This window comes from Gigantopelta aegis, chromosome 10 (assembly GCF_016097555.1).
Source record: "Gigantopelta aegis isolate Gae_Host chromosome 10, Gae_host_genome, whole genome shotgun sequence".
Taxonomy (NCBI): Eukaryota; Metazoa; Mollusca; class Gastropoda; order Neomphalida; family Peltospiridae; genus Gigantopelta; species Gigantopelta aegis.
In genome coordinates, this window is record NC_054708.1 from 1,258,140 (window position 1) to 1,285,889 (window position 27,750).

The 27,750-nt window shown below is 36.6% G+C and overlaps 3 protein-coding genes across 3 annotated transcripts in view; 2 read left to right on the forward strand and 1 right to left on the reverse strand.

Annotated features, from left to right (window-relative positions):
• Positions 1-519, forward strand: part of LOC121384750 (interaptin-like) — a 59,805-nt gene extending 59,286 nt beyond the window's left edge. Inside the window, exon 21 of the mRNA XM_041515290.1 lies at positions 407-519. Within this exon, the coding sequence (XP_041371224.1) occupies positions 407-519 (113 nt within the window). The remainder of the gene's footprint in view (positions 1-406) is intronic.
• Positions 520-574: 55 nt separating this feature from the next.
• On the forward strand, positions 575-20,298 carry LOC121382823. Its single transcript, XM_041512448.1, has 7 exons — positions 575-676; positions 909-1,104; positions 1,834-2,006; positions 4,360-4,368; positions 11,439-11,597; positions 13,525-13,663; positions 15,719-20,298. Exons 1-7 carry the CDS (start codon positions 575-577, stop codon positions 15,802-15,804), a joined length of 864 nt encoding a protein of 287 aa, XP_041368382.1. The 3' UTR covers positions 15,805-20,298.
• Positions 20,299-23,105: 2,807 nt separating this feature from the next.
• Positions 23,106-27,750, reverse strand: part of LOC121382666 (kinesin-associated protein 3-like) — a 42,275-nt gene continuing 37,630 nt past the window's right edge. Inside the window, exon 17 of the mRNA XM_041512201.1 lies at positions 23,106-27,118. Coding sequence (XP_041368135.1) covers positions 26,926-27,118 — 193 coding nt within the window. The 3' untranslated portion in view covers positions 23,106-26,925. The remainder of the gene's footprint in view (positions 27,119-27,750) is intronic.

Consider the following 27,750-nt stretch of genomic DNA (forward strand, 5'->3'; position numbering starts at 1 on the left):
TGCTGTCCTGTGTGAGGAAAGAACATATCAAATATCGCTTTTTGCTAATGAAAAATAAAGCGTTTCCTCTGAGACTATAATTTTTATATGTTTGATATCCAATAGCCAATGATTAAACCAATGATTAAACAAAGCAAACTTCAACTTGTTGAATGATCCTTAATGAAACATACCATCAGTACACTGATTTAATGTTTTCACCTCCACACTGGTGTAGGCTTGCTGGAGAACATAGTATCACGTCAATGAGTAAAATAAACTTGGGCCCATATTGACGTAGCCTGTTTGTCTTACAGGCGTGTAACTACATACGTTTTCAATGCTTAAACACCTGCTGTTAAGAAAAACAGGCGTTGTAACTTGGCCCAGGGTTTTCTCTATCAACTTGTGTACTTGCTCTTTTCAGTGTCTGATGTGTCCGAGTGTGCCAGCAGTGATATTGCACGTCACTATTCCATATCTCACCATCAGCCGGCCACAACCTTGCCACTCACCGCCTCACAAAAACAGGCTTTGTAACTTGGGGCCCAGGGTTTTCTCTATCAACTTGTATACTTGCTCTTTTCAGTGTCTGATGTGTCCCAGTGTGCCAGCAGTGATATTGCATGTCACTATTCCATATCTCACCATCAGCCGGCCACAACCTCGCCACCGCCGCCTCACAAAAACAGGCTTTGTAACTTGGGGCCCAGGGTTTTCTCTATCAACTTGTATACTTGCTCTTTTCAGTGTCTGATGTGTCTGAGTGTGCCAGCAGTGATATTGCATGTCACTATTCCATATCTCACCATCAGCCGGCCACAACCTCGCCACTCGCCGCCTCACAAAAACAGGCTTTGTAACTTGGGGCCCAGGGTTTTCTCTATCAACTTGTATACTTGCTCTTTTCAGTGTCTGATGTGTCCCAGTGTGCCAGCAGTGATATTGCATGTCACTATTCCATATCTCACCATCAGCCGGCCACAACCTCGCCACCGCCGCCTCACAAAAACGCATCGTCAGTGGCAACAACTTCACAAGACATTTACCGAACATCGCCGAGAAAACACCTGGCATCCGTGGAGAATATCCGCTACTGGTTCGACAAGAATCCAACTCTCACAGGTACTCCGCAGCACGGCAGATAGCGATGAGTCGTCTTTATTTTGCAGTTGTCAAAATTTCAGACTTTATAGTGTAGAGATTTGACAGCGTTTATCCCCATCATGTAATTTAAAAATAAGGCATAATTTGTGTTCATAACATTTGTGTCAATAATACTGTGATATATATATATACATACACACGTTTTCGCTTCCTATTTATTGCACAAATTTATTTTGCTCAGGAATATGGTATGTTCTTTCGTAAAATAAACTAGTATTTGTATTTATTACATACCACCTTTCATGTTTTACAATTTTTTTTTTTTAATTTAACATCATAACAACACTTTGTTAAATCTATGTTCAAAACTCCTTTCATAAACATTCCAGCCAGTGCACCACAACTGGTGTAACAAAGACTGTGGTATGTACTATCCTGTCTGTGAGATGGTGCATATAAAAGATCCCTTGCTGCTAATCGAAAAGAGTAGTCCATGAAGTGGCGACAGCAGGTTTTCTCTCTCATTATCTGTGTGGTACTTAACCATATGTCTGACGCCATATAACTGTAAATAAAATGTGTTGAGTGCGTCATTAAATAAAACATTTCTTTCTTTCCTCTGATGAGTTTGACATCCAATAGCCAATGATTAATTAATCGATGTTATCCAGTGGTGTTCTTAAATGAAACAAACATTCTTTTATTTGTATTACAGATATTTATTATATTGAAAACATTGTATTACAGATATGCCGAAGGTTCAAATTGACACCGACATCCGCCAGCTCTTTGCAATTGGAAAGTTGGATGATTTTGAAAAGATGCGAAAAGAAAATGATTTAAGTCTGTCAACACTTCGTGGGATGGAGGCACGAGTGAAAGAAAGAATTAGACGACTGAGGATGATGTCAACGTCAGAGGTTAGTGTGCTCGGGTAGTGGCAATAAACCAGTGTTATGTGTGGCTGGTGGCGGTGCAAGTCTTCACTGGGTGTTTATGTGTTGAGTGTTTACACTAAATTACACTGTGATACACATTCTGACATTAGACTTCAAGGTGCGGGACTTGGCCCAGTCTTCACTGGGTGTTTATGTGTTGAGTGTTTATACTAAATTACACTGTTATACACATTCTGACATTAGACTTCAAGGTGTGGGACTTGGCCCAGTCTTCACTGGGTGTTTATGTGTTGAGTGTTTACACTAAATTACACTGTGATACACATTCTGACATTAGACTTCAAGGTGCGGGACTTGGCCCAGTCTTCACTGGGTGTTTATGTGTTGAGTGTTTACACTAAATTACACTGTGATACACATTCTGACATTAGACTTCAAGGTGTGGGACTTGGCCCAGTCTTCACTGGGTGTTTATGTGTTGAGTGTTTATACTAAATTACACTGTGATACACATTCTGACATTAGACTTCAAGGTGCGGGACTTGGCCCAGTCTTCACTGGGTGTTTATGTGTTGAGTGTTTACACTAAATTACACTGTGATACACATTCTGACATTAGACTTCAAGGTGCGGGACTTGGCCCACTTCAATGTGTTGAGTTTTACACTAAATTACACTGTGATACACATTCTGACATTAGACTTCAAGGTGCGGGATTTGGCCCAGTCTTCACTGGGTGTTTATGTGTTGAGTGTTTACACTAAATTACACTGTGATACACATTCTGACATTAGACTTCAAGTTGCGGGACTTGGCCCAGTCTTCACTGGGTGTTTATGTGTTGAGTGTTTACACTAAATTACACTGTGATACACATTCTGACATTAGACTTCAAGGTGTGGGACTTGGCTCAGTGGTAAAACATTTGCATGATGCGCGGTCAGTCTAGGATCGATCCCCATCAGTGGGACCATCGGGCTATTTCTCATTCCAACCAGTGCACCACGACTGGTATATCAAAGGCTGTGGTATGTACTATCCTGTCTGTGAGGTGGTGCATCTAAAAGAATCCTTGTTACTAAGGTCGACAACAGTCACTTTTTGGACCCTTGTTTTGGCTTCGTACACAATCAATAAAACATATCCAACAGTAATTTTTTTATATGATATATTTGACAAAAGGTACTTTTTATTTCTTTCATCTGTTCAAACTTAAAAAAATAAAAATTTTCCAGAACTATGAAAAACAAAATACCGACCTGTAAACAGGGTTGTCTGCTTGTTATAGAAATTTTACAGGGGTCAAAGTTAGTAGATCAGTTTTTATTTTAATGTGGCGAAGCATTGTAATAATACAGCTAATTTTAAATTTGAATGACATCAGTATTCCAATGACATCACTTTGCATCTCCTTACAATAACCATAAACCGGGTAAATGACATTTCTGTTTTAAGAATGCTGGAAAAATTCCAATGCAAAATTGCTATTGAAATTTTTTTGTTTCAACATTCAGGGCTTCTAGATTATGGTAGCTCCACTCCCATGGCTAGTGGTATTCAATGTTGGGCTAGTAAATAACTACTATTGTCATGCTAGACAGGGCTTCTAGATTATGGTAGCCCCACTCCCATGGCTAGTGGTATTCAATGTTGGGCTAGTAAATAACTACCATTGCCATGCCTGACGGCTAGTGAATTTTTTGGACCAAATGTTGCAGATAAGTCTATTTTCTAAATATGAATATCTTGTCCCCACCATAATCCTCCAATGTTAGTGTTTTTAAGCCCTATCTCCCTCTTTAGATGACATATCTGATTATTACTCATTATTTTGTAAAATTGTATTAACTTAAAGTAAAGTAGGGCTAGTGAATTTTTAATCATGGCTAGTAAATTTTAAAATATCACCGATCCCATGGCTAGTGGATTTTACAAAAATTCGAGAAACCCTGCAACATTATTAATGCAACTGAATGTGTTTGAAGAAAATCTTGTGATTAAAAAATTGTACCTTTTACGAAATATGGATTTCAAGTGAAATTATGGTAAGATATGTTATATTTATTGTGTACAAAGCCAAAACAAGGGTGTGAAAAGTGACTGTCGTCGACCGTAATGGAAAAATGTAGTGGGTTTCCTCTTTTACGACTATATGTCAAAATTACCAAATGTTTGACATCCAATAGGTGATGATTAATATATCAATGTGCTCTAGTGGTGTCATTAAACAAAACAAACTTTTACACTTCAAATTTACAATTAAACTTATCCATTTGTTATATGACCCAGTTAGCAGATATGTCTATGATTCATGTCTTGTTTTTTATTTGATTTTAAATACACTTTTAAAAGACTTAATTTTTTCATTTCACAGCTAATAAAGGTATGAGTTTAAGGCTTTTTCTTCTCAAACAGGAATGGTGAATGTGACATTTGTCCATGCATGTGTAGCAATTGCTTAGCTCGAACTGCATGCACATAATTTCATAAGTAATGCTTTCATGAAGGGTTTAGGTTTGAAATCTTCTCGTTCTTTCGGTGTCTGGTTTAGTCATTTTATCTAGTTTCAGATTTAATATGCCATTCTTTCATGGGCAAATTGATATAGTCATTTCATCTAGGTACAGGTTTGAAATCTCATTCTTTCACTAACATATCAATTATGTAGTTTGTAATTGTACCTGTAGTTTAGAACTGAAATTAAAAACTTGTATCTTAAATCTATAACATATTTCAATGCTTCCATATAGCTGCTTGTATAAAGATGTAGTTACTGGGGGTTTTGTGTCATCTAAAGAAGAATCAGTTGATTGTTTTATTGTATGCAGAAATATGCAGCGGGTTGATTCAGTTGTAAACTGTTTTAGTTTAATTTGCTTACATTTGTATTTTTCTTTCTTTTAATAACTAATAATTATGTTAGGTTTTTTTTCTATTTAATATAATTAGTTTTATTACCCCAGCGTTACTCAAAATGGGGAGGGGGGAATCTCAGTGTGAATTATTGTGCCTTGGTGTAGCGTACACTATTATTGTACAACTTGACATGTACAAACCAGTGACCTCTTCGGTACTAAAGATGATGACCTCAAGATGAGCCAAACACACAAAATGACCTCACTAAAGAGTTTGCATTTACAACTCTCTGTTTTTAGTATTAAACTTGAAATAAAATGTTAGTTCAATGCAATTCATTGTAGATTTTTTTAACAGAATAAATAGAACTTTGAATTTTGATAATTATTTGTGAACATGATAAAAACACAGTATTATGACAATACCCAGAGCAGTGTGTACGTTTACGTATATCAAAAATAAAAGGCTTTCAGAGAACAAAAATAGCTGGGATAATAAATAGAACAACAAACTCAGTACTATTTATTATTAAATTTGTGTCCCTCGTGAAATAATATTTTTACAAAGGATATAATATTTGATAATAACTGGAGACTCGTTTATTATGCTTTATATCTGCATAAATGTTCTGTTTGTTTGAAGTTGTATGTTTATTGTTCAGTACTATAAATTTGTATCTGTTTTAAAAGTTTATCAAATTTATTTAATAGATTTTTGTCTCCAATTAATAAAGTAAAAAGGTGAAATATAGTTATTACTTTTCTGGCATCGAGTGGAGAGGATTTATAAGAATTAGCATTATTCCCTGGGAATGTTACCATCATTCCCTGGGTATGTTACCATCATTCCCTGGGAATGTTCAGTGGATGTAAGCCTGGGTATGTTACCATCATTCCCTGGGAATGTTCAGTGGATGTAACCCTGGGTATGTTACCATCATTCCCTGGGAATGTTCAGTGGATGTAAGCCTGGGTATGTTACCATCATTCCCTGGGAATGTTCAGTGGATGTAAGCCTGGGAATGTTCAGTGGATGTAAGCCTGGGAATGTTACCATCATTCCCTGGGAATGTTCAGTGGATGTAAGCCTGGGAATGTTACCATCATTCCCTGGGAATGTTCAGTGGATGTAAGCCTGGGAATGTTACCATCATTCCCTGGGAATGTTCAGTGGATGTAAGCCTGGGAATGTTCAGTGGATGTAAGCCTGGGAATGTTACCATCATTCCCTGGGAATGTTCAGTGGATGTAAGCCTGGGAATGTTCAGTGGATGTAACCCTGGGTATGTTACCATCATTCCCTGGGAATGTTCAGTGGATGTAAGCCTGGGAATGTTACCATCATTCCCTGGGAATGTTCAGTGGATGTAAGCCTGGGAATGTTACCATCATTCCCTGGGAATGTTCAGTGGATGTAACCCTGGGTATGTTACCATCATTCCCTGGGAATGTTCAGTGGATGTAAGCCTGGGAATGTTACCATCATTCCCTGGGAATGTTCAGTGGATGTAACCCTGGGTATGTTACCATCATTCCCTGGGAATGTTCAGTGGATGTAAGCCTGGGTATGTTACCATCATTCCCTGGGAATGTTCAGTGGATGTAAGCCTGGGAATGTTCAGTGGATGTAAGCCTGGGAATGTTACCATCATTCCCTGGGAATGTTCAGTGGATGTAAGCCTGGGAATGTTCAGTGGATGTAACCCTGGGTATGTTACCATCATTCCCTGGGAATGTTCAGTGGATGTAAGCCTGGGAATGTTACCATCATTCCCTGGGAATGTTCAGTGGATGTAAGCCTGGGAATGTTACCATCATTCCCTGGGAATGTTCAGTGGATATAACCCTGGGTATGTTACCATCATTCCCTGGGAATGTTCAGTGGATGTAAGCCTGGGAATGTTACCATCATTCCCTGGGAATGTTCAGTGGATGTAAGCCTGGGTATGTTACCATCATTCCCTGGGAATGTTCAGTGGATGTAAGCCTGGGAATGTTACCATCATTCCCTGGGTATGTTACCATCATTCCCTGGGAATGTTCAGTGGATGTAAGCCTGGGAATGTTACCATCATTCCCTGGGTATGTTACCATCATTCCCTGGGAATGTTCAGTGGACGTAAGCCTGGGTATGTTACCATCATTCCCTGGGAATGTTCAGTGGATGTAAACCTGGGAATGTTCAGTGGATGTAAGCCTGGGAATGTTACCATCATTCCCTGGGAATGTTCAGTGGATGTAAGCCTGGGAATGTTACCATCATTCCCTGGGAATGTTCAGTGGATGTAAGCCTGGGTATGTTACCATCATTCCCTGGGAATGTTCAGTGGATGTAAGCCTGGGAATGTTACCATCATTCCCTGGGTATGTTACCATCATTCCCTGGGAATGTTCAGTGGATGTAAGCCTGGGTATGTTACTATCATTCCCTGGGAATGTTCAGTGGATGTAAGCCTGGGTATGTTACCATCATTCCCTGGGAATGTTCAGTGGATGTAAGCCTGGGAATGTTACCATCATTCCCTGGGAATGTTCAGTGGATGTAAGCCTGGGTATGTTCAGTGGATGTAAGCCTGGGAATGTTCAGTGGATGTAAGCCTGGGTATGTTCAGTGGATGTAAGCCTGGGAATGTTCAGTGGATGTAAGCCTGGGTATGTTCAGTGGATGTAAGCCTGGGAATGTTCAGTGGATGTAAGCCTGGGAATGTTCAGTGTGTGTAAGCCTGGGAATGTTCAGTGGATGTAAGCCTGGGAATGTTCAGTGTGTGTAAGCCTGGGAATGTTCAGTGGATGTAAGCCTGGGTATGTTCAGTGGATGTAAGCCTGGGAATGTTCAGTGGATGTAAGCCTGGGAATGTTCAGTGGATGTAAGCCTGGGAATGTTCAGTGGATGTAAGCCTGGGTCAAATGGTTGACTGATTACAGAGGCTGGGATATAGCCCAGTGGTAAAGTGCTCACTTGTTGACTCATGTAATCAACACATAGAAACCAAAGCAGACAAGCATGACTTATAAACCTCGTCTACGTAACTGACAGCCATAAAGCTAGCAAGGTCTGGACTCGTGTAATCAACAACAACACATAGAAACCAAAGCAGACAAGCATGACTTATATACCTCGTCTACGTAACTGACAGTCGTATATCATATATCACAATGTATAAGAATGATGTAAAGAGTGTGCAATTGAATATTGAAATGTTCTCACATAAAACATCTCATTTCAAACTGTTTTCAAACTTTTCTAAGAAATTATGTGATTGTAAATCTCAAACAGTAAAACCAGGCGATTTCAAAAATAGATTATAATATTATGTAATTAACATTTCCTTCTAAGATAGTTTGTATTTAATTCATATATTTCGTTTTAAGATGTTTTATATTTAATAAACATATTTTCTTCTAAGATGGTTTATATTATATTTAATTTACATATTTCCTTGTAAGATTGTTTATGTTTAATGTACATATTTCCTTCTAAGATTCTTTATTTAATTTATTCATTTGATTTTTTTATCCAAGGTGGTTTTCAACATTAACACGTTCTCGTCACCTTTTAGTTATTATCGTTGTCATATCTTTAGATTACTCATTTATAAAGACATTTGCATAAAATCTGATTCAAAGTTGATAAATGAGTGATATTGATAAAGCCTTGTTAGGAGATCAGTGTTTATGTTTATGCACTGAAGCTGTTTTTGATGTGTGTGCATGTGTGTATCATGCATGTCTGTGCATGTAACAAGGACCATTCCAGAAAGTGACCAAGTTCTCGTCAACAACACACACTGAGCCATCTGCTACATATGTTGGATATTTTTTTAAAGACTCATTATGGATATGCATGTCTGGGTTTGATATTTTGAATCTTGTTGTGGTCTTGCTGTGGTAGAATACATTTTATTAGTTATGCTATGACGTTTAACAGCAGAGCTTTTCTAAGACTAATAAAGATAGATATTCAAGAAAATGTGTTTTTCAATTTTTATTAAATTAAAAAATTTAAATAGAAATTTCACATTGAAAATTTAAAAGTCCGTCTTGTAGAGTTTTATTGGATTGTTCTGAAACTTGGTTCATTGATACTCTGGGGCAGTCTGCACAAACTATTAGAGAGAGATTTATGATTTTTTTTATTAATAAATGTTTAAAAAAAATAAAAATTTAAATGTCAGTCTGTGCAAGTGGTGTTTATTTAATTGACAGTGTTGAGTAGAGGTGTTTATTTAATTGACAGTGTTGGACAGAGGTGCTTATTTAATTGATAGTGTTGAGTACAGGTGCTTATTTAATTGATAGTGTTGAGTACAGGTGTTTATTCTTTGCCTGTGTTGAATAGAGGTTTATATATTGACAGTGTTGAGTACAGGTGTTTATTTACTGACAGTGTTGGGTAGAGGTGTTTATTTACTGACAGTGTTGAGTAGAGGTGTTTATTTACTGACAGTGTTGAGTAGAGGTGTTTACTGATATTGTTGAGTAGTGGTATTTTATCTAATTAACAGTGTTGAGGTGATTATGTTTTGACAAAATGTTTGGTAGAGGTGTTTGTTTGTTTATTGACAGTGTTGAATAGTGTTTATTTATTGACAGTGTTGAGTAGAGGTGTTTATTTATTGACAGTGTTGAGTAGTGTTTATTTATTGACAGTGTTGAGTAGTGTTTATTTATTGACAGTGTTGAATAGAGGTGTTTATTTATTGACAGTGTTGAGTAGTGTATTTATTGACAGTGTTGAGTAGAGGTGTTTATTTATTGACAGTGTTGAGTAGTGGTATTTATTTATTGACAGTGTTGAGTAGAGGTATTTATTTGACAGTGTTGAGGTGATTATTTATTGACAGTGTTGAGTAGTGGTGTTTGACAGTGTTGAGTAGTGTTTGTTTATTGACAGTGTTGAGTAGAGGTGTTTATTTATTGACAGTGTTGAGTAGAGATGTTTATTTATTGACTGTTGTGTAGAGGTGTTTGTTAATGGAGTGTTGAGAAGAGGTATTTATTGACAGTTAAGAAGAAGTATTTATTAACAATGTTGAGTAGAGGTGTCAGGGCTCGAAATGCAGTGTTAGTACATGCACCGGTGCATGCTGATTTTTGCGTGTGCATGTAACTTTTAAAACTGGGTGCACGCGGTGCATGCTAATATTTTTCAAGTACTGTGTATTGCGTATACTAGTATCCTGTTGTCTACCAGATTCAGACTCAAGTTGTTGAATTTTTCGTATGCATTTCGTAATCTGTTCGCCACATGAAAACGATAACTTTTATCTTATGGGCGCATCCATTTCGTATCCCATAATCCTACTTACAACAATGGTTGTTCGGTCATTTCCGTGAAATATATTTGCGAAAATTGTCGGCAATATCTTGGTTATATCCGTGAACGGTATTAGGGAAGGTGGTCGAGACCGACTTTGGGGTATCCACGCGCATAACACAGTTGTCGTCACTGACAAATTGACAGATCTGTGATCAATACAAAGTACCGTAACTGCCTTGAACATTTTCGACCTCAGATATGAGCACTTGATCAGATGATTGCGAACGTGCAGGTGCGTTACTCGCATAGTTGACTCGAAGTCAGCCAGTGATTATTTCAATCGCAACTTCTCGTCGAATTCCGTAGGCTAATTTATATTATACCAACAGATCTTATCGAGTTAAAAAAGTTGATAACTTGCTTAATAGAAAACACAACTATTCGTACGTTTTTGTAATAGGCTATTATAGATTTCTGTAAGGCGTTTACGTTGGGTGAAATTTTCAAATTTGATCAAGAATCAGTAATAAACGCAGTTGTATAACGTTCCGGTACTGTTAATAAATACATATAGGTATTGCCGAATAATTCTGAATACGGAATAGCTTCGTATAAAAAAAAATCAACACTCTAATCAAGGTAATTAAAATAGTATTTTCCTCATTGTTAACAGGATTTACCTTATTTTTGGTGCATGCAGAATTTTAATGGTGCATGTAACTTTTTTTTCAACATGCACCTGGTGCATGTAGAATTTTTTTTTTCATTTCTAGCCCTGGGTGTTTATTGAGTGTTGAGTTGTGGTCTTTATTTAATTAGTTTTGAGTACTAGTGTTTCTTTATAGACAGTGTTGAGTCGATGTGTTTATTGGCGGAATGTTGAGTAGAGGTGTTTATTAATCAACAGAATGTTGAGTAGTGGTGTATATATTTAATTGACAGAATTATGAGTAATGATGTTTATTTAATTGAGTGTTCAGTATTTGACTGTGTTGAGTGTAGGTGTTTATCAGACAGATTATTGAGTAGAGGTGCTTGTGTATTGCCAGTGTTGAGTAGAGGTGTTTATTTATTGACAGTGTTGAGTAGTGTTTATTTATTGACAGTGTTGAGTAGTGTTTATTTATTGACAGTGTTGAGTAGAGGTGTTTATTTATTGACAGAGTGTTGAATAGATGTTTATTTGTTGACAGTGTTGATAGATGTTTATTTAATGACACTTTTGAATAGTGGTGTTTATTTAATGACAGTGTTGAGTAGTGTTCATTTATTGATAGTGTTGAGTAGTTGTGTTATTTATAGACAGAGTGTTATTTAGAGGTGTTTATTTATTGACAGAGTGTTGAGTACAGCACACTCAAGGAGCTGGCTATGAGTGTAGAGAATCTCGGAATCTGTCTCGATGAAGAAAACCGTCTCCTGGCTGCGTTCTGGATGTCCGAGTTGCCACCTATAAATGCTCGTGGTGAATTCTATGATTCCAAGCTGGCTGCCGAGGTAATGCCATGTTAAATAGACTTTAAGAACCAAACCAATCAATTTTATGACTAATACCTAACGATCTCGGCTTTCAGGTTTTATTGCTCAAATCACCACGTCTTTAAAAATCTTTCTTCTTTTTTCCCTCTCCCACACACTTGAATGCAGGCAAAAGTCGAACCACGTGACTTAATATTTTCCGCTGCTGATTTCATAGTGCTCTTTTTAAAGAGCAGATAAGCCATGCTGTTTTTGCAGTAATTAGTAATGATGTAATGTCTTTGTTTAGAACGACACACAGTAATGATGTAATGTCTTTGTTTAGAACGACAAACAGTAATGATGTAATGTCTTTGTTTAGAACGACAAACAGTAATGATGTAATGTCTTTGTTTAGAACGACAAACAGTAATGATGTAATGTCTTTGTTTAGAACGACACACAGTAATGATGTAATGTCTTTGTTTAGAGTGACAAACAGTAATGATGTAATGTCTTTGTTTAGAACGACACGTAATGATGTAATGTCTTTGTTTAGAACAAACAGTAATGATGTAATGTCTTTGTTTAGAACGACAAACAGTAATGATGTAATGTCTTTGTTTAGAGCGACAAACAGTAATGATGTAATGTCTTTGTTTAGAACGACACACAGTAATGATGTAATGTCTTTGTTTAGAACGACAAACAGTAATTAGTAATGATGTAATGTCTTTGTTTAGAACGACACACAGTAATGATGTAATGTCTTTGTTTAGAGTGACAAACAGTAATGATGTAATGTCTTTGTTTAGAACGACACACAGTAATGATGTAATGTCTTTGTTTAGAGTGACAAACAGTAATGATGTAATGTCTTTGTTTAGAACGACACACAGTAATGATGTAATGTCTTTGTTTAGAACGACACACAGTAATGATGTAATGTCTTTGTTTAGAACGACAAACAGTAATGATGTAATGTCTTTGTTTAGAACGACAAACAGTAATGATGTAATGTCTTTGTTTAGAACGACAAACAGTAATGATGTAATGTCTTTGTTTAGAGCGACAAACAGTAATGATGTAATGTCTTTGTTTAGAACGACACACAGTAATGATGTAATGTCTTTGTTTAGAACGACAAACAGTAATTAGTAATGATGTAATGTCTTTGTTTAGAACGACACACAGTAATGATGTAATGTCTTTGTTTAGAGTGACAAACAGTAATGATGTAATGTCTTTGTTTAGAACGACACACAGTAATGATGTAATGTCTTTGTTTAGAGTGACAAACAGTAATGATGTAATGTCTTTGTTTAGAACGACACACAGTAATGATGTAATGTCTTTGTTTAGAACGACAAACAGTAATGATGTAATGTCTTTGTTTAGAACGACAAACAGTAATGATGTAATGTCTTTGTTTAGAACGACAAACAGTAATGATGTAATGTCTTTGTTTAGAGCGACAAACAGTAATGATGTAATGTCTTTGTTTAGAACGACAAACAGTAATTAGTAATGATGTAATGTCTTTGTTTAGAACGACACACAGTAATGATGTAATGTCTTTGTTTAGAGCGACAAACAGTAATGATGTAATGTCTTTGTTTAGAACGACAAACAGTAATTAGTAATGATGTAATGTCTTTGTTTAGAACGACACACAGTAATGATGTAATGTCTTTGTTTAGAGCGACAAACAGTAATGATGTAATGTCTTTGTTTAGAACGACAAACAGTAATTAGTAATGATGTAATGTCTTTGTTTAGAACGACACACAGTAATGATGTAATGTCTTTGTTTAGAGCGACAAACAGTAATGATGTAATGTCTTTGTTTAGAACGACAAACAGTAATTAGTAATGATGTAATGTCTTTGTTTAGAGCGACAAACAGTAATGATGTAATGTCTTTGTTTAGAACGACAAACAGTAATGATGTAATGTCTTTGTTTAGAACGACAGCCTAAAGGGTGAGCTGGTGCGACTCAAGTCGAAGTACGACTTTGCGAACCGAATGATTCAGAGCACGGAAGAACGACTGCACGCGACAAACAAACGGAGAGAGAACATGGAGCATGCTGTCTTTAAACAACGTGAGTCACCAACTGTTTCTCATCCATTATAATGTTATAATATTGTATATCTTCTTTAAATGACGTGACGACACGACCAGCCTACTTGTAGACTGTTTGTCATCCATTATAATATTGTATATCTTCTTTAAACAACGTGACGACATGACCAGTCTACTGTAGACTGTCATCCATTATAATGTATATATTCTTTAAACGACGTGACGACACGACCGGCCTACTGTAGACTGTTTGTCATCCATTATAGTATTGTATATCTTCTTTAAACGACATGACGACACGACCGGCCTACTGCAGACTGTTTGTCATCCATTATAGTATTGTATATCTTCTTTAAACGACGTGACGATACGACCAGTCTACTGCAGACTGTTTGTCATCCATTATAATATTGTATATCTTCTTTAAACGACGTGGCTACACAACCAGTCTACTGCAGACTGTTTGTCATCCATTATAATATTGTATATCTTCTTTAAACGACGTGACAACACGACCAGCCTACTGTAGACTGTTTGTCATCCATTATAATATTGTATATCTTCTTTAAACAACGTGACGACATGACCAGTCTACTGTAGACTGTCATCCATTATAATGTATATATTCTTTAAACGACGTGACGACACGACCGGCCTACTGTAGACTGTTTGTCATCCATTATAGTATTGTATATCTTCTTTAAACGACATGACGACACGACCGGCCTACTGCAGACTGTTTGTCATCCATTATAGTATTGTATATCTTCTTTAAACGACGTGACGATACGACCAGTCTACTGCAGACTGTTTGTCATCCATTATAATATTGTATATCTTCTTTAAACGACGTGGCTACACAACCAGTCTACTGCAGACTGTTTGTCATCCATTATAATATTGTATATCTTCTTTAAACGACGTGACGACATGACCAGTCTACTGTAGACTGTTTGTCATCCATTATAGTATTGTATATCTTCTTTAAACGACTGACGACACGACCGGCCTACTGCAGACTGTTTGTCATCCATTATAGTATTGTATATCTTCTTTAAACGACGTGACGACACGACCGGCCTACTGTAGACTGTTTGTCATCCATTATAATGTATATCTTCTTTAAACGACGTGACGACACGACCGGTCTACTGTAGACTGTTTGTCATCCATTATAGTATTGTATATCTTCTTTAAACGACGTGACGACACGACCAGTCTACTGTAGACTGTTTGTCATCCATTATAATATTGTATATATTCTTTAAATGACGTGACAACATTACCAGCCTACTGCAGACTGTTTGTCGTCCATTATAATGTATATCTTCTTTAAACGACGTGACAACACGACCAGACTACTGTAGACTGTTTGTCATCCATTATAGTATTGTATATCTTCTTTAAACGACGTGACAACACGACCGGCCTACTGTAGACTGTTTGTCATCCATTATAATATTGTATAACTTCTTTAAACGACGTGACGACACGGCCGGCCTACTGTAGACTGTTTGTCATCCATTATAGTATTGTATATCTTCTTTAAACGACGTGACGACACGACCTACTGTAGACTGTTTGTCATCCATTATAGTATTGTATATCTTCTTTAAACGACGTGACGACACGACCGGCCTACTGTAGACTGTTTGCCATCCATTATAATGTATATCTTCTTTAAACGACGTGACAACACGACCAGTCTACTGTAGACTGTTTGCCATCCATTATAATGTATATCTTCTTTAAACGACGTGACAACACGACCAGCCTACTGTAGACTGTTTGTCATCCATTATAATATTGTATATATTTCAGGATAAAGTCTTATGATTGTTTGAGTTTCTTTTCTTTTTTTGTGGCACAGAATGTACTTTTAAAATAAACTTTAACATTATTATTATTGTAATTATTGTTGTTTTTATATTAATATTTGCATAGAAAAAACTCCTGTACATTTAAAAATTGTACACATTGCAGGTTATCTATTTTAGTTTAGTAAAATGATGATCTAAGTAAAGTGGTTTGGTCATTGTCTGTTTTCCCGAGATGTTTCTCTGCTTGGTTTCAGTGAATAAGACGGCCAAGGTGTTGTCGCGGGCCAACGCCAACATGCTGCGCAATGTGGAGGACGCCGGCACCGACACGAAGAGATGATAGCGCAGCAAGCGGAGCCGTGAACTGTGATGACGCACACAGGCTCATGTCACAGCCAGGGACAGAGGCTGAGTGAAGACGTCAATCAGTTCACGAGTTACGAGTAGTGTGTGTCCTGTGTTTAAATGTGTAAATAATCATGTTTATCAGTAGTGTCGAGTGTGAGGCATGATCAGTGTGTACAAGTCATGTCGAGTCTGTACGAGTCATGTCGAGTGTGTACAAGGCATGATCAGTGTGTACGAGTCATGTCGAGTGTGTACAAGTCATGTCGAGTGTACGAAAAAATTATAGCTGTGTGGACAGTGGGGAGGCCAGAGTCTCGGAGTATATTTGGTGTACATATTTCCTAGATATACTTTGTATTATAGGATAAAATGCTGCATTTTGAGAAGAATCAAAACCCTGTTTTATTGTAATATGTCAAATGCTTCCATTCAGTATCAGATGTGTATCTTTTGAACAAATATTTTGTAGGATTTTGGGCATCATATGACTTGTTGGTATTATGTGAATAGTAATTATACCCCAGATCTCCCCTAGAATAAAATTTAGTTATTTACATAAAAATGTCTGTAATGCTAAAAAAAAACCCCACAAAAACCCATATGATCTATAGAAATATAAAATATTTGTGATTACAAACTAGAACAGAAACAGTTGGGAGCCGCGTTCCACGAAGCAATCTTAGTGCTGAGATCACCTTAAGTGCATAAGGTAGCTATGACTTAAGTTGATCTTAGTGTTAAGATCAGTTCATGAAACAGGGCCAAGAACCATGAAAAAGGAAAATTGAAATGAACTTAATACACATGAAGTTCAATCACAAAATACGCACCTCGCCTGCGAGTCGGTCACAACTTGTGATATTTGTCTTCCGATGAACATTGGTGTTACTTCTCCGAGATGGAGTTTTCAAGTGAAGCAGGAGATGCTGGTGCTGACTCAAGTTGGTGGTGATGTCCTCGTGAACTCAGTGTTGTCAGTCTTTCAGAATGAGGCTGTCTTCCTCTTTCCCACACATCGGCCGTCGTGGTCAGTCTTCCAGAGTTGAACACACAACGTAATAATAGGACATCTATTATTAAAACTAAATATGTTTATCGCTGTAATGCTCTTCCATTTAGAATCTGTTGTGCAAGTGACATCACATTATTGCTGTATGTGATGTCTGGTGATGTCCGATTGCTGTATGTGATGCCTGGTGGTCTTGTTTTAAAGATCATTAAATGATTGCTGTATGTGATGTTTTAAAGATCTCCATTGTGTAGTCGATGAGCTTGCAATGTGTTTTAGGTAAACACTTCAGTTTTAACAGGTCATTAAATATACATTTAAATGTTTGTTCTTTTAAAACTATATACCAATAGGATGGAGGATACAACCTTTTACCTACACACATTCCACGTTTATTACATTATTATTAAACCAAATTTCTCCACGTCCTTGCCTCTAGGTCTGTATGCCTGGAGCTTGTGTGAGGACACAAGTTAGGGGTTACATCAAAAGTTAGGTGATAGGGAGAGCTAGGGCCCTTTTGATTTGAGATTAGTCATAGCCCCACTTCTTGCCCTTAATCACGTGGTTTCACATAGGCTTATATGTAGGTGATACTATTCATCAGTCTCCAATTCCTAAAACTTACCTTTATGCTGGGAGGAGGGGGGGGGGGGATTTGAGAACTGAGAATGAGGTGGACCTTCCCTTCTCCTCATTTCCAACATACATAAATGTTCAGTTTACAACCTATATTATATTGTCAATATTTTAATTTGTTATGTAATCATATGTATAAACTTTTTTTAAAAACCTCTTTGATAAACTCTTTAAATTTCTTGTAAATAAATTTTATGTAGTATTTTTAACTCATCATTTGTATAAACATTTTTAATCTTTTGCATTAACATTGGGGTTGTTTGTTTTTTTGTGTTTTTTTTTTTGGGGGGGGGGGGGTTCACTCTCCCATTCCCTTTCATTCTGAGTAGTTGCTGGCCCTGATCAAAAATTGTGCAGTGAGCATACATACATACATGCATACATACATACATACATGCATGCATACATACATACATCCATGCATGCATACATACATACATGCATACAGCAGTCCATAGTAACATACCAGACATCACACTCACAGGCCAACATTACAGTGAGTACAATCGAGTAGTGAAGAGCAAACATATATCGTTCATTTGTTTATTTCTAACAGTTTCTTACTACCAACTGGGCTGTTTGTATGCTTTGTTAACCGGAGCTTTATAGCTTATAATTATTATAGTTATACTTAGCGGGAAACATTTGGACTTTGTTGATATAAACACAACTCTACTATTGTTACTGTTTATTTTAAACTAATTAAGCTGATGATAAAACATTGTGTGGACACTGATACCAGACTACGGTGGTTCTTCAGACTTTGTCTGTGTGGTTGAGGTGGCCCAGTGTCGTGTTTGGTATTGGTATTCTCTGTTGGGTTGTAACAAACCAGACACATGCTGCTTTCATTGAATACCTGTAAATGTCCTCTCTTCATTATCATAAACAGAATGTTTTACATCAAGACATTTTCTTGTTTGTTGTTGTTATGTTATAAGAATTGGGGACCAAATATTTACATTAAATATAAATGTGAATTATTTTATGTGTACTGTTACTGTGTTTGCATTAATAAGTCTACTCGCTATAGATTATGTAAACCTGTGGATTATGATTATTATAGTTAATGAAAAATGTACTGTAGTGCATGTGCAAACTTTGCTGTTAATAAAGTGTAGTTTTGTGTTCAGTGACATTTGCTTGCTTGTTTATTAGTCTCCTACTGGTCTGTCTGTCCATCTGTGCCATAATCAGTTTTCTGGAGGTCTCAAGATACTCAGCTGAAATTTTGTGTATAGCTTTATTATGTACTGTTACACATCAAGTTTCACTAATTTTTGACAGATATGGCCCTTGAACTTAAGAACTAGAACAAATATTTTTCCGACTTATTTTTCATAATGCCTCAAGATGTGCAGCTGAAATTTTTTTTGTATATTTATAATTTATAATATACTGTTACAGATCAAGTTTGACTTTCATAGCAATTTACACATTTTTGACAGTTATGGCCTTGAACTAAGGAGATAAAAAAAATAAGTTGGGCCCGGTAGGGGACATGTATTGCTTTAGCAGTCCTCTCCGAATGCTTGTTATTTTCACTGTTAGTGTAAATACCAGTAATTCTAGTGTTTGGTGTTGTGGGGTGCAAATGTGTTTAAGTGTAGAAACAGATTATTGTTTTGTGTAAATATAGACAATCTAATCCTCAGTACAACTTGTAAGCTGTCCTGTTAACACTGCTGTCTTGTAGTGCTTGCTTGTTGTAAACAACCTGCAACCAGGTTTAAAAATGATGTACAAACTGGTGCCAAAGCAGTATATTTTAGTTTGGAAGCTATACAAATATTGTTTCCCAATAAATTGATGAAGCAACATATCACTAACCGACTTGGTAATATGGAAATTAAGAATTCATGGTTGAGGTTAGATATTTTGTGTTAACGTTTTAGAAGCTAATAATGCTGCATACTAATAATGTGGATGTTTGTATTTATTGAAGACATTAAATTTGTCATAGATTAACTTGCAGAATGGCAAATTTAACCTAAGTGTTGTCTATTGGCTTAAACATTATTTTATATGAATTTCTGTTATATTTGACACAAATATAATTATAGATGCCCTCCAGTATTTATTTAATTTGACCAAATAAAAAAAAGACAACACAATAACATGTAAATGCTGGATACAATGTCATGCTTGGAATAAACAATGGTCTCAACTCCATATAATCAAATATGTTGTTTGTTTCTGCACGTCATGAAAGCATAATCTTTACATATGTATAAGATCTTTCCCTAGATTATACCTACATTAACTACAGTATCCATGCAGTGAACTCTGGCAGAACTAGATCACAAAATGACCCAGATAAAATGTGCTCATTTAAAACACGATTATTTGGTAAATAAACATTTAGTTATGTACTAAGTGAAATAATTTCCATTTGTCACTTGCTAAAAGCTTATAACAACACATTATTTTATCCGAGTCAAATTGATACCAAATGTATACATATGAACATGTGCATAGTGAGAAATTTATGAAAAGAATTTCAGTTGTTACATTTTATTGTTCTTGGCACATTCATAATCCTGACTATTAACTTGAAATTTTTTTCAATGATCACAATGCACAGAGGTTGTTAATTTCACAAACCCCCCCAAAATATCGATGTTGGTCACATCAATACTAATTACAAGTTCTGCTTCACATTACGTTATGGTTTACATCTCTATCTTTATAACACATTTTAAAATATATTGATCTGCTTATTTATCTTTTTTTCAGCAGTACATGGGACTATTAAAACATTTCTTGGTTTTATGCAACATCTTGTAATGCATTTCATTATTATTAAACACATACCTGAAATAAAGAATTATCATTTTTTATATTTTACAGTCATCATTTCATAAAGATAGTTTGTCTTCTGTTGCCAAGTTGAGAATGTCACAGAACTAAAGTTTTATATCCGATACTAAAATAGATTCACAGATATTTTCTAATGAAAAGCTGTTCTAAAGTGTTCATTTTGCTCTTGTGAAGACAATAGCCCAGTTGCCACAGACTTCTACTGAAAAGGTATTTTGTGTGCTCTTACCAACAGGACAGCACATACTATAATAGAAGAGTCATGAAGCACTGGTTGGAATGGGTCTGGGTTGAGGAAAGTTCTTTACCACAGCTACAATCTCCTGCTGCTCCGAGTGACATGTAGTAAATGGCAGGCATCACTTTCCTTGGGTTGTTCATTAATCAGGGTGGGATGTAGCCCAGTGGTAAAGCAGTGGGTTTGGGATTGATCCCCATCAGTGGGCCCCATTAGGCTATTTCTCGTTCCAGCCAGTACACCGCGACTGGTATATCAAAGGCTGTGGTATGTGCTATTCTGTGTGTGGGATGGTGCATATAAAAGATCCCTTGCTGCTAATCGGAAAGAGTAGCCCATGAAGTGGCGATAGCAGGTTTCCTCTCTCAATATCTGTGTGGTCCTTAACTATATGTCGGACGTGATATAAGCGTAATTAAATGTGTTGAGTGTGTTGTTAAATAAATCATTTCCTTTCCTCTCTCAATATCTGTGTGGTCCTTAACTATATGTCGGACGCGATATAAGCGTAATTAAATGTGTTGAGTGTGTTGTTAAATAAATCATTTCCTTTCCTCTCTCAATATCTGTGTGGTCCTTAACTATATGTCGGACGCGATATAAGCGTAATTAAATGTGTTGAGTGTGTTGTTAAATAAATCATTTCCTTTCCTCTCTCAATATCTGTGTGGTCCTCAACTATATGTCGGACGCGATATAAGCGTAATTAAATGTGTTGAGTGTGTTGTTAAATAAATCATTTCCTTTCCTCTCTCAATATCTGTGTGGTCCTCAACTATATGTCGGACGCGATATAAGCGTAATTAAATGTGTTGAGTGTGTTGTTAAATAAATCATTTCCTTTCCTCTCTCAATATCTGTGTGGTCCTCAACTATATGTCGGACGCGATATAAGCGTAATTAAATGTGTTGAGTGTGTTGTTAAATAAATCATTTCCTTTCCTCTCTCAATATCTGTGTGGTCCTCAACTATATGTCGGACGCGATATAAGCGTAATTAAATGTGTTGAGTGTGTTGTTAAATAAATCATTTCCTTTCCTCTCTCAATATCTGTGTGGTCCTCAACTATATGTCGGACGCGATATAAGCGTAATTAAATGTGTTGAGTGTGTTGTTAAATAAATCATTTCCTTCCTTCATTATTCCTTTGGTAAGACATTTTTCAGTTAGTAGCAAGGAATCTTTTATATGCACTATCCGACAGACAGGACAGCACATACCATGGCCTTTGATGTACCAGTTATGATGCACTGACTGGAACAAGAAATAGGTCAATGGGCCCACCGACCGCCTGCTTTACCACTGGGCTGTGTTCCACCCGTGTAACATAATAAAGTTGCTCATTGATCACTACCATGTGGGTCCAACACGACCCAACAACCACTGGGCCGTGTTCCACGCCTGTAACAAAAAGTTGCTCATTGATCACTACCATGTGGGTCCAACACGACCCAACAACCACTGGGCCGTGTTCCACGCCTGTAACAAAAAGTTGCTCATTGATCACTACCATGTGGGTCCAACACGACCCAACAACCACTGGGCCGTGTTCCACGCCTGTAACAAAAAGTTGCTCATTGATCACTACCATGTGGGTCCAACACGACCCAACAACCACTGGGCCGTGTTCCACGCCTGTAACAAAAAGTTGCTCATTGATCACTACCATGTTGGTCCAACACGACCCAACAACCACTGGGCCGTGTTCCACGCCTGTAACAAAAAGTTGCTCATTGATCACTACCATGTGGGTCCAACACGACCCAACAACCACTGGGCCGTGTTCCACGCCTGTAACATAACAAAGTTGCTCATTGATCACTACCATGTGGGTCCAACACTACCCTACAACCACTGGGCCGTGTTCCACGCCTGTAACATAAAGTTGCTCATTGATCACTACCATGTGGGTCCAACATGACCCAACAACCACGTGCTTAATCATTAATATTACGCTACTATTTCCCAAATGCTGTCTGTCTGGGTTTGTCATATAAATTTTGTATGCACCACCAGGTGCAAATTAGTTGAATGATCTCATTTTGGTAATTTTTAAAGGTGGGCAATAAATAAAATACCACTCTTTTTGCTGGATATAATTTTTTATGAAACTTGTGAACTTCCCTTGGTATATGACCTCACTTTCATTTGGCCAGATAAAAATGGTATCTACCAAAAACTTGTTCAGTATTCTGTTTGTATTCACAACAAATGACAATATTTAGCCGTCAAATCATAATCTTCAGAGTTGGGGGTGCAGTCCACTGCTTGTGACTCCTTGATTACACTTGGTACTTATAAATAAAAATTAACTAGAGCACATTGATTAATCATCAGCTGTTAAATATTTGGTAATTCTGACAGTCGTCTGAGAAAACCCACTACATTTTTCCTAATGCAGCAAGACATCTTTTATTTGCATTTTCTCCCAGACAGGATAGCACACACCAGTTGTAGTGCAGTGGTTGGAACGAGAAAAACCCAATCAGTTGAATGGATGCACCAAGGTGGTTCCATCCTGCAACTGAAGCAAGCACTTGCCCGACAGCTAAATCCTGCCCCTTTTTAAATAAATAAAACACCAAATTTGCGGAGAAATATTTTAATACTTTAATTGCAATGAACAAAGTGTAAATTGCATGACGATGTACAGTTACTCTGGATGATGCACAAGACACAAAGCAATATAAACAACCTAAACTGTAGAGGTTTAACTAGACAAAACCGAACTACTGTAAGAAACAGAATAATGTATAAGAAACGCATTGAAAAATTGGACGGATGTTGCCAACAAATGTATACAAAAATCTATACACATTATGTGATAAGTTAGTTTGCTAACACAATGTACAGTTAACAATAAATAGTAATAAATAATATACAGCGGCTATTTTAAATTAAAAGTGACTGTCCTTGCATGCAATAAAGATTAACTGTTTGGAATAAAAGAACAATATAGAAGTATATAATTTAATGTGTCATTACAGAATTTTACAGCATACTTCTTGGTTTATGTTGGTATACCCTAATTGGTTATGCATAGTTTGTAAATCCTTTTACAGCAGTAATATTTACAAAAAAATTAACAATCAGATTGGCACAAATTTGTATTGAATAGTTAAATATCGCCAACACTAAAATGTAGACATACTGCATGTCCTCAACCCCATTTAAAAAAAAAAAATGTTTAAAAGGTAAATTTACGACAATGAAATTTAAAGAATATGCAAACTACCAAAAATATTCATTGTTGGCTTATTAATGAAAAATTATTTTTAAATGTGTGATGAAATCAATAAATTAAATATTTTAATTTGAATCTATACACCAGATAAATATACATTCATTAATGATACTTGTACTTTTTAGTTTAAATTATCATGTTGAAATGTAAAAGCTTTATTCTTGCAAATAGCTGGACATCGTCAACTACGTATAGCTTGTCAGGATGGTGAGCTATAAACACACGTGACCACGTCTTTGAAAAATAGTTAAGATGAAGGAAAATTACATCCAAAAACTATTTTATTTTTCATTTTTTAAAACTGCTATTGGTCCAGATGTCCACAAGATATATGTAACGAGCGGAATGAACATTTAATAACAATGAGAGCCATCTCTGTTTGTAAGTCCATTTCAGGCAATTTAAATATCATTTCATCGTTAAAATAAAATGAAAGAGATTGAAACTAATATACAGTTTCCTTTTGACTAATATTTTAAATATGTATATGACACATTTCCAAGAAAAGGTTTTCTGTGAATAACGTTGTACCACATCTGTATTTATTTTTACAGAAGAGTTGAGGAATGTTGAGGAGTTAACTTTACAGCTGTTGTTTTATGTTAACACTTCACTTCATTTCACTTCACTTCATGTTAACAATGTGAGGCACTTCATCATCTATACTGTGGCAAACTGAACTGCTTCATAATTCCTACAGGTGTGCCACAAAATATGATTTGGGATTCGCGACTCCTATAGGTGTGCTACAAAATATGATTTGGGATTCACGACTCTACAGGTGTGCCACAAAATATGATTTGGGATTCACGACTCCTACAGGTGTGCCACAAAATATGATTTGGGATTCACGATTCCTACAGGTGTGCCACAAAATATGATTTGGGATTCACGACTCCTACAGGTGTGCTACAAAATATGATTTGGGATTTACGACTCCTGCAGGTGTGCTACAAAATATGATTTGGGATTCACGACTCCTATAGGTGTGCTACAAAATATGATTTGGGATTCACGACTCCTACAGGTGTGCCACAAAATATGATTTGGGATTCGCGACTCCTATAGGTGTGCTACAAAATATGATTTGGATTCACGACTCCTACAGGTGTGCTACAAAATATGATTTGGGATTCACGACTCCTATAGGTGTGCTAGAATATATTATAGAGGATTCAGGTCTTTTATAGCAGTGTTAAAAGTATACAGGATTCCAGGCCGCTATAAATGTGTTGGAGTAGCATATGGGAGTCGAGAAGTGTGGGTACCATTGTTCCATAACACAGAGAGATAACTGCCAAGCTACTTCCATATGTAACATGTTGATTCTAGTTCAAACACAGATCATGATATAACACAGAGAGATAACTGCCAAGCTACTTCCATATGTAACATGTTGATTCTAGTTCAAACACAGATCATGATATAACACAGAGAGATAACTGCCAAGCTACTTCCATATGTAACATGTTGATTCTAGTTCAAACACAGATCATCATATAACATCAGAGAGATAACTGCCAAGCTACTTCCATATGTAACATGTTGATTCTAGTTCAAACACAGATCATCATATAACACAGAGAGATAACTGCCAAGCTACTTCCATATGTAACATGTTGATTCCAGTTCAAACACAGATCATGATATAACACAGAGAGATAACTGCCAAGCTACTTCCATATGTAACATGTTGATTCTAGTTCAAACACAGATCATGATATAACACAGAGAGATAACTGCCAAGCTACTTCCATATGTAACATGTTGATTCTAGTTCAAACACAGATCATGATATAACACAGAGAGATAACTGCCAAGCTACTTCCATATGTAACATGTTGATTCTAGTTCAAACACAGATCATGATATAACACAGAGAGATAACTGCCAAGCTACTTCCATATGTAACATGTTGATTCTAGTTCAAACACAGATCATGATATAACACAGAGAGATAACTGCCAATCTACTTCCATATGTAACATGTTGATTCTAGTTCAAACACAGATCATCACATAACATCAGAGAGATAACTGCCAAGCTACTTCCATATGTAACATGTTGATTCTAGTTCAAACACAGATCATGATATAACAGAGAGATAACTGCCAAGCTACTTCCATATGTAACATGTTGATTCTAGTTCAAACACAGATCATGATATAACAGAGAGATAACTGCCAAGCTACTTCCATATGTAACATGTTGATTCTAGTTCAAACACAGATCATGATATAACACAGAGAGATAACTGCCAAGCTACTTCCATATGTAACATGTTGATTCTAGTTCAAACACAGATCATGATATAACACAGAGAGATAACTGCCAATCTACTTCCATATGTAACATGTTGATTCTAGTTCAAACACAGATCATGATATAACACAGAGAGATAACTGCCAATCTACTTCCATATGTAACATGTTGATTCTAGTTCAAACACAGATCATCACATAACATCAGAGGTGTTAATCTCATTGCACACAGGTTTTACTAGATCAACTGTCAAGATAAATAACCTGAAAATGTGGAGTAATTAATTTTCAAAAAATTATAGAAATTCTACAACTTGGAGTATCCAGATTACATTTTTACCGATGAGATTTTACATTATGTGTCTAAAAAAACCACCTAAATTTTTTTTCAACTAAGCTACAATCGTATTCCACTTGACCATTGAACACCAAAAGCTTTCAGTATGCAGCAGAATGTTACATCTTGTCCGTGTGAAGCTGTATGATTCCCCGACGGTTGTTAGACTCTTACTGGAGGCTTCCTGATGGTTACTTGTTTCTCTTCTACCTGCTTTACGACTTCATCAGTTTATTTTGAAGAACCCACTGTACAACATGAAGAGCAGACCATATGTATACCCGGTACTTCACTTTACTCCCTCCCTCCCTCCCTCCCTCCCGCTCCTCTCTCTCTCTCTCTCTCTCTCTCTCTCTCTCTCTCTCTCTCTCTCTCTCTCTCTCTCTCTCTCTCTCTCTCTCTCTCTCTCTCTCTCTCTCTCACAAATACACTCCACTCCTACCCATGTACACACAGCCTAAATCAACAGGAGGCTATCTTATCTCATTACTGTTAGTGATAATTACTTTCCTACATCTCTTACACACACAGCTCACACGTGCTATATTGATACATAATACTCGGCTATCTCATCCCGTTACTGTAACCATAGTGATAGTCTTCCTCCGCGTCCCCGTTCACATAATGTCCGTACTCGTCGATCATGGCTGAACCGTACGGGTCCATCGCACGGCCGAACTCGTCCACCGGCTGACCATCGCGGATGAAGCCCAGGTGAGACTCTGGCCGTGCGTACGGCTCGTAATCGCCACCGTAACTGAAACAACAAGCAACCAATAAAATCAATGGCTGGAAAAAATCTGGAACAGATTTAAAACTCTCTACAATAGCTTTAATGTGTTTCATGTTTAATCACTATGCTTTTGTATTTGCTTATAAGGATGCTTTATTATTTACATTTTTAATCATTAACACACATCCACCAACTTTGATATGAACATACTATCTTCAAATGAGGTTGAATTATCCCACATACTGGTTTTACTTTCACAAAACGTACCTAAAAGGTCATAAATACTCAATATGCACCCAGATGCAATGCCTTTACACAAATTTTACTCCCTTAATGGTGGACTCATTACATGGCATGAAGTCGTGAGGCCCAACATCCCAATATAATACTACATAATATGGTAGGCTTCTATTGCAGATGAAGTTTATTTGTTCAAAATTAAGAGTGGATTTAATTACAGAAGCTAATGGAAATGGAAATTGGTTACAAACTACATTTAACAAACTGGTGTAGAGATTTCTGAATCATTAATAATAACCCTTATCAAAGACTTTGTTCACCAGGTTCACAGTAATCACAACTAATTAATTGTTACATCTGGAGATAAACACCGATATCTGTGTATATATCCTGTGTTCTTTACTTTATGTCTATTT